Here is an 8,270-nt window from a genome sequence, read left to right as displayed (position 1 = left end):
AGAGGGAGGGGGAGGGGGGAGAGAGAGAGAGAGAGAGAGAGACACACACACAGAGAGAGGCAGGCACAGTGGCACACGCCTATAGTCCCAGCTACTCAGGAGGCTGAGGCAGGAGGAACACTTACTTGAGCCCAGGGGTTCGAGTCCTGCCTAGGCAACATCGTGAGACCCTGTCTTTAAAAACTTGTTTTTGTTTTTGTTTTTCAAACAAAGGGCAGGGGCATAGCAAAGAGCTATTAAATATTGACAACAGATTTGCTCAGATCAGGGCTGAAGGGACTCTCTTACTGTGTCATTATTTAGAAGTCCACACTGAAGTAGGCAGGGGTGAAATGATGTGTCTGGGACTTGCTTTAGAATACTTCAGCAAAGGAAAGAAGAAAAAGAAAAGGGGTAGATGAAGAAACTGTGGATAAATCTTGATAACTATTCACTTTGGGTGATGGATGTATTTGGGGTCAATGAATTATTCTCTCTACTTTGAAAATGTTCGTAATAGGGCCGGGCGTGGTGGCTCACACCTATAATCCTGGCACTGTGGGAGGCCGAGGCGGGTGGATCATGAAGTCAGGAGATCGAGACCATTCTGGCTGACATGGTGAAACCCCATCTCTATTAAAATACAAAAAACTAGCTGGGAGTGGTGGTGCACACCTGTAGTCCCAGCTACTTGGGAGGCTGAGGCAGGGGAATCGCTTGAACCCGGGAGGCGGAGGTTGCAGTGAGCCAAGATCGTGCCACTGCACTCCAGCCTGGTGACAGAGCAAGACTGTCTTAAAAAAAAAAAGAAAAGAAAGAAAAAGAAAATGCTCATAATAAAAAAGGACAGGACTGCACAGAATGGTGAGCTATACAGGGATAGGAACCCAGTGCTGAGTGTGTATTTGGAGAGTGCATGATTGAGCTACATCTAGCAAGATGCCCTGGTCGCCTCAGCTGAGAGCCCTGACTGGTTAAGAGGCATCAGCAGAAGGAGAAAGGGAGGCAATTCTAGGAGGGAGGAAAGGCATTGAGTCCCGGGACAGTGTGGAGCCCTGTCCTCCCTCTGCCCCTCACAGATGAGCTCCCACCAAGCCACCACACTCCCCTCTGCAAAGACCCCACCCCAGCATCCCAAGGGCCCTGGTAGGAGGCACATACCCAGGATGTGGGGCAGAGGGACTGGTACACACGCTGGTACCATTCGCACACAGAGACATTGCCTCCTTTAGCGGTCATTGCCTTCTGACAGCGGTGGAAGTCTGTGAAGAAAGGGGTTCAAGTCAGCCCAGATCAAGAGCTGGAACACATTTTTTTTTTTTTTTTTTTGAGGTAGGGTCTCGCTCTGTCACTCAGGCTGGAGTGCAATGGTGTGACCTTGGCTCACTGCAACCTCTACCTCCTCCCAGGTTCAAGTGATTCTCCTGCCTCAGCCTCTCGAGTAGCTGGGATTTCAGGCGCCTGCCACCATGCCTGGCTAATTTTTTGTATTTTTAGTAGAGACAGGGTTTTGCCATGTTGGCCAGGCTGGTCTTGATCTGCCCGCCTCGGCCTTCCAAAGTGCTAGGATTACAGGTGGGAGTCACCGCATCCAGCAAAATTACATTTATAAAGATGTTTATAGCCACACCATTTGAAAGAACTCCAAAATGAAAATCACACAAGTGTCCAGGCGTAGAATAAATTGTAGAAAACTGGACAGCAATGAAAATGAACAAGCTATATGCCACAGCATGTACAGATCTGAGAAGGTATTCGAATGAAAAAATCCAAACACAAAAGAATACACACGGTATTTATAAAGTTCACAAAGAGGTGAATCTAAACACGGTGGTAGCTGGACGTGGTGGCTCACACCTGTAATCCCAGCACTTTGGGAAGCCGAGGCAGGTGGATCACTTGAGGTTAGGAGTTCGAGACCAGCCTGGACAACATGGTGAAGCCCTGTCTCTATTAAAAATACAAACAATTGGCCAGGCATGGTGGCTCACGCCTGTAATCGCAGCACTTTGGGAGGCTGAGGCAGGCGGATCACGAAGTCAGGAGATTGAGACCAGCCTGGCCAACATGGTGAAACCCCGTCTCTACTAAAACACAAAAAATTAGCCAGGTGTGGTGGCACGTGCCTGTAGTCCCAGCTACTCAGGAGGCTGAGGCAGGAGAATTGCTTAAACCCAGGAGGTGGAGGTCGCAGTGAGCTGAGATTGCACCACTGCACTCCAACCTGGGCAACAGAGTGAGACTCTGTCTCAAAAAAAAAAAAAAAAACTTGGCCAGGCACAGTGGCTCACGCTTGTAATCTCAGCACTTTGGGAGGCTGAGGCGGGTGGATCACGAGGTCAGGAGTTTCAGACCAGCCTGGCCAAGATGGTAAAACCCTGTCGCTACTAAAATTAAAAAAATAAAAAAAAATTAGCCAGGCATGGTGGCAGGTGCCTGTAATCCCAGTTACTCAGGAGGCTGAGGCAGAGAATTGCTTGAAGCTGGGAGGTGAAGGCTGCAGTGAGCCAAGATGGCACCACTGTACTCCACCCTGGGCAACAAAGCCAGACTCCATCTCAAAAAAAAAAAGCCGCGTGCAGTGGCTCACGCCTGTAATCCTAGCACTTTGGGAGGCCGAGGCGGGTGGACCACAAGGTCAGGAGATCAAGACCATACTGGCTAACATGGTGAAACCCCAACTCTACTAAAAATAAAAAAAAATTAGCCGGACGTGGTGGCGGGTGCCTGTAGTCCCAGCTACTAGGGAGGTTGAGGCAGGAGAATGGCGTGAACCTGGGAGGCGGAGCTTACAGTGAGCCGAGATCACGCCACTGCACTCCAGCCTGGGCGACAGAGCGAGACTCCGTCTCAAAAAAATTAGGTGGGTGTGGTGGCAGGTGCCTATAATCCCAGCTACTCAGGAGGTTGAGGCAGGAGAATCACTTGAACGCGAGAGGCAGAGGTTGCAGAGAGCTGAGATCATGCCACTGCACTCCAGCCTGGGCAAGGAGAAAGAAACTCCATCAATAACATAACAACATAACATAACAACATAACATAACATACATAACATATATACAATACAATACAATACAATACAATACAATACAATACAATACAATACAATACAATAAAATAACATGGTGGTAAAAAACAAAGATGTGAGGCCTTGTGCAGTGGCTCACGCCAGTAATTCCAGCACTTTGGGAGGCCGAGGCGGGTGGATCACCTGAGGTCAGGAGTTCAAGACCAGCCTGATCAACATGGTGAAACCTAGTCTTTACTAAAAACAAAAAACACAAAAAATTAGCTGGGCATGGTGGTGGGTGCCTGTAATCCCAGCTACTCATGAGGCTGAGACAGGAGAATCGTTTGAACCCAGGAGGCGGGGGAGGTTGCAGTGAGCCAAGATTGTGACATTGCACTCCAGCCTGGGCAACAACAGCAAAAAACTCAGTCTCAAAAACAAACAAACAAAAAACAAACAAAAACAAAGATGTGATCACCCCCAGTTAGTGGGGTCACTTCTCTACTGGGGAGAGCAGGATGTTGTGTTCCAGACAGGACATAAAGAAGGCAGGGAGGCCAGGCGCAGTGGTTCATGCCTATAATCCCAGCACTTTGGGAAGCTGAGGCAGGCGGATCACCTGAGGTCAGGAGTTCGACACCAGCCTGACCAACATGGAGAAACCCCATCTCTACTAAAAAAACAAAATTAGCCGGGTGTGGTGACACATGCCTGTAATTCCAGCTAGTAGGGAGGCTGAGGCAGGAGAATCACTTGAACCTAGGAGGCAGAGGTTGCAGTGAGCCAAGATCGTTCCATTGCACTCCAGCCTGGGCAACAAGAGCAAAACTCTGTCTCAAAAAAACAAAATAAAGAAAGAAAGAAAGAAAGAAGGTAGGGAGATAAGAGTGTGGGCAATGTCTGCTTTTCTATACAGGTTATGGTTGCACAAGGGGTTCACTTTAGAATTATTCATTTAGCTGTATATATTTGTTATGTGCTTTCTGTACATATTACACTACACACACACATACAGCTTAAAAAAAAAATCATTGTAGGGGCCAGGCACAGTAGCTCACACCTATAATCCCAACACTTTGGGAAGCTGAGGCAGGAAGATTGCATGAAGTCAAGAGTTTGAGATCAGCCTGGGTAACAAAGCGAGACCTCTTCTCTACAAAAAAATTAGCCAAGTGCAGCAGTGTGGGCCTGTGGTCCCAGCTACTTGAGAGGCTGAGGTAGGAGGACCTCTTGAGCCCAGGAGGTTGAGGCTGCAGTGAGCTATGACTGCAACACTGCACTCCAGCCTAGGTGACAGTGAGACCCCATCTCTGGAAAACAATAACAACAACAACAACAACAACAACAACAACACATAATAATAATAATAAATTTAAATTAAAAAAAAAAAATCAGTGCAGGAACTAAAGTTTGTAACCCTAGCCTGGACCTCAACAGCAAGGTGATAAGAGGTATGGGCCTTCCAGAGTAAGGATGTTCAGAACAAAAGGGAGGACGCGGGGGTGGATGAGTCCTCTAGGAAGAGGCAAGCGGTGAGTGACTCGAGGTATGTGGCCAGGGAAAGGTCCTCCTTACCCAGGTAGTTCTGCCAGCAGTTCCTGGTCTGGTTCTGGTTGGGGAAGCGGCTGTCAAAAGGGGCAGTCTTGTAGTTCTTGATTTTGGTCTCAATGTCTTCTTCTGCCATGGTGCTGAATCCTGGAGGCGAAAGGAGTGGGTGTTGGCAGGGGCCCCAGGGCCCCTGAGCAAGCCAGACTACCCAGGATCAATGGAAGAGGGCAGGCACAGAAGAATGGGCTGAGTGTGAACAAGTTCCTGCCTCTCAACATATACAGAGATGAGGGGCAGGGCGAATTCACACATCTGAATGTGGCGGTCACGGCAGGGTTGGGATACAATTCCTCAGCAAAATCAAGCCTGGTCCCCAAATAACATGAGCTAACACTCACTGAGTGCTTACTACATGCCAGGCGCTGTTCTACACACATTACTCCTAGTTTACTCTAAAAGGTAGGAACTATTACTATCACCATTGCCCAGATGAGGAACGAACAGGGTGTCTAAGTGACTTCCTAAGGTTAAAGGGCATAAATATAAATGGTGGGCTGCCTCCGTTGTTGGCATAATCTACACTGCAAAGATTCTTATTCTTTTTGGTGCCACAAACTCCTCAGCAGTCTGATGAATCCCATAAACCTCTCGCTGAATATTCTTTTTTTTTTTCTTTTTTTGAGACAGAGTCTTGCTCTGTCACCCAGGCTGGAGGGCAGTGGTACAATCTAGGCTCACGAACCTCCGCCTCCCAGGTTCAAGCAATTCTGTTGCCTCAGCCTCCTGAATAGCTGAGATTACAGGTGCCCGCCACCGTGCCCTGCTAATTTTTTTGTATTTTTAGTAGAGACAAGGTTTTACCATGTTGGTCAGACTGGTCTCGAACTCCTGATCTCAAATGATCCGCCTGGCTTGGCCTCTCAAAATGTTGAGATTACAGGAGGGAGCCACCAAACCCGGCCTGAATATGTTTAAATGTATTTAAAAATTGCATAGGTTCCATGAGTACACGAAGAAGAGAAAAAAACCTGCACAGCATCACAAAGAAAACCAGTTATATCCAGCTGAGGATTAAGGAATACAATTTTTGCTGGGTGCAGTGGTTCACGCCTGTAATCCTAGCACTTTGTGAGGCCGGGGTTGGGGGGATGGATCACCTGAGGTCAAGAGTTCAAGACCAGCCTGGCCAACATGGTGAACTCCTATCTCTGCTAAAAATACAAAAATTAGCTCCCGTGGAGAGCAGTGGCGTGATCTCAGCTCACTGCAACCTCTACCACCTGGGTTCAATCCCAGCTACTCTGGATGTTGAGGCAAGAGAATCGCTTGAACCCAGGAGGCGGAGGTTGCAGTGAGCCGAGATTGTGCCAGTGCACTCCAACCTGGGCAACAGAGCAAAAACACTGTCTCAAAAAAAAAAAAAAAAAAAAAGAATACAATTTTGAAGTAATCATAAATGAATATAGTACTTTGTGACATTTGCAGTTATAATGTGATATAAGAATATCTGTGATTTTGGGTGGGGCACAGTGGCTCACACCTGTAATCACAGCATTTTGGGACGCTGAGGTGGGAGGATCGCTTGAGCCCAAGAGTTCAAGACCATCCTGGGCAACATGGTGAAACCCCACCTCATCTCTACAAAAAAATATTAAAATTGGCTGGGAGCGGTGGCTCACGCCTGTAATACCAGCACTTTGGGAGGCCGAGGTGGGCAGATCGCCTCAGGTCAAGAGTTCGAGACCAGCCTGGCCAACATGGTAAAACCCTGTCTCTACTAAAAATACAAAAAATTAGCTGGGGGTGGTGGCATGTACCTGTAATCCCAGCTACTCAGGAGGCAAGACCTTGTCTCAAAAAATTAAATTAAATTAAATTAAAATTAGCCAGGTGTGGTGGCACATGCCTGTGGTTCCAGCTACTGAGGCAGGATCGCTTGCGCAGGGAAGCAGAGGTTGCAGTGAGCCGAGATTTATCCACTGCACGCCAGCCTGGGTGACACAGAGACCCTGTCTCAAAAAAGGAGAAAAAAATAAAAAAAGGAATATATATGATTTTGATTGCTAACAAAATCACAGCTGCTGCTAGTACGACCAAGGTTGTTGCCTCAAAAGGTTAGTAAAAACACAGATGTAATTCCACCCCCCACCCCAATTCAAGTACTAGCATTCCTTGAATTCTACCAACTCTACGGACCCAGGGTTAAAAACCTTTAATATAATGTCTCTGAAGAAATGACAGTGTTCGTCGGGAACCTGAGAGAAAGTGTCTACTATATTCCAGTGAATCCTAGGAGTCGTGGGGCTATACAGAGACTTGCAGAGCAGTGTCAGATTCAAGCGACCAAGGTGGTGGTGGGGGTCTGGAGCACTAAAACGGTCTTTCGGTGGGGAGGTGGGGTGTAAAACACCAGCTGCTGGGGCACAGACGCAATCGGTAGGATCGTTACCGGCGAGATCTCGACCCGGTATCTGAGGATGAGGGTGCATCGGAAATGACGCTGCAGCCCCTCCAACGTCCAAAAGGGAGGATGGACTGGACACCAGGGAGCCAGGCTGCGGCCCAGGCAAGCCGCGGGAGGCCACGCCTGTGAATTGGCCGTGAAGAGTCCTGGAGGACAAACTCCTGGGTCAAATCCTGTTCGCTGTGTAGGCTCAGCTAAGTCGCTTGGTATCTCTGAGCCTGTTTACTTACAAAAGGGGATAATCGCAGGCCCTCTCTCACAGGGCTGCTGAGAGAGTTAAATGAATTAATTAAAGTTGTTTGGGATGTTGCCCGGAATCAAGGAAGAACCGTATCACTGTTAGACCTTACGATGAACAGAACAGGGCCCCGGGGCCCAGGGAGGCCGGACGCCGCCAGCCGGAAGCCTCAACCCGTTCTCAGGGAAGCTGGGGTCCGGCTCCTCGGCCCGCTAGACTGGGGTCCCAGGTTCCAGAACCCTCCACACTCACCTAAAGGCACCCCAGATGCAACTTGCAGCTCAATGTCACCCTCAGCAAAGATACCAGGGTCGGACAGGAAGCGGAACTATGACCAGCCGGAAGCTGAGCGAGGTGGGGACTAGGGGAGTCTTTCCAGAGGCTAGAGCTCCGTCGCAGGAGGAGGCCACCGAAGCCATTCAAGCCACGCCCAGCAAGAGAACTACGACTTTCTATTGAGCTGAATGCTTGTTCATCATCACTTCTGGCCCAATCGTGAGCTTGCGCGGCTGGGGCTCGGGCGCCTGTGATTACCGGGTCTTGTCCGAGAGAGCTTTATAGGTCCCTGGGCTGGCTGGAGGGTGGGTGCGGGGAAAAATGTCCCAGCGAAACTACTTTTATTCATGCAAGAAATATTTATTGAACGCTTTTTCTGTGTCGGGTATTTCTTTTCTTTGAAAAAAATTTTCTTTTACTTAAATTTTTTCTTTCTTTTTTTTTTTTTTGAGACGGAGTCTCGCTCTGTCGCCCCGGCTGGAGTGCAGTGGCGCGATCTCGGCTCACTGCAAGCTCCGCCTCCCGGGTTCTCGCCTTTCTCCCGCCTCAGCCTCCCGAGTAGCTGGGACTACAGGCGCCCGCCACCGCGCCCGGCTAATTTTTTGTATTTTTAGTAGAGACGGGGTTTCACTGTGGTCTCGATCTGACCTCGTGATCCGCCCGCGTCGGCCTCCCAAAGTGCTGGGGATTACAGGCGTGAGCCACCGCGACCGGCCCTTTTTAAATTTTTTGAGACAGGGTCTTACTCTATGGCC

The 8,270-nt window shown here is 48.9% G+C and overlaps 1 protein-coding gene across 2 annotated transcripts in view; it reads right to left on the bottom strand.

Annotated features, from left to right (window-relative positions):
* COX6B1 (cytochrome c oxidase subunit 6B1) overlaps positions 1–7,667 on the bottom strand; it is a 13,566-nt gene extending 5,899 nt beyond the window's left edge. The window contains exons 1-3 of one of the 2 annotated variants that reach the window (XM_017847572.1): positions 7,492–7,667; positions 4,565–4,684; positions 1,141–1,241 (exon numbers count right to left, since the gene is read on the bottom strand). In XM_017847572.1, coding sequence (XP_017703061.1) covers positions 1,141–1,241; positions 4,565–4,673 — 210 coding nt within the window. In that variant the 5' untranslated portion in view covers positions 4,674–4,684; positions 7,492–7,667. Of the gene's footprint in view, positions 1–1,140; positions 1,242–4,564; positions 4,685–6,443; positions 6,483–7,491 lie in introns of those variants that run through there. The other variant, XM_017847573.1, reaches the window with a different exon arrangement.
* Positions 7,668–8,270: the final 603 nt, after the last annotated feature.

The sequence above is a fragment of the Rhinopithecus bieti genome, unplaced genomic scaffold, assembly GCF_001698545.2.
Source record: "Rhinopithecus bieti isolate Rb0 unplaced genomic scaffold, ASM169854v2 scaffold_28066, whole genome shotgun sequence".
NCBI classification, from domain to species: Eukaryota; Metazoa; Chordata; class Mammalia; order Primates; family Cercopithecidae; genus Rhinopithecus; species Rhinopithecus bieti.
The sequence above is the reverse complement of the archived record's forward strand: the minus strand, read 5'-3'. Positions and strand labels throughout refer to the sequence as shown.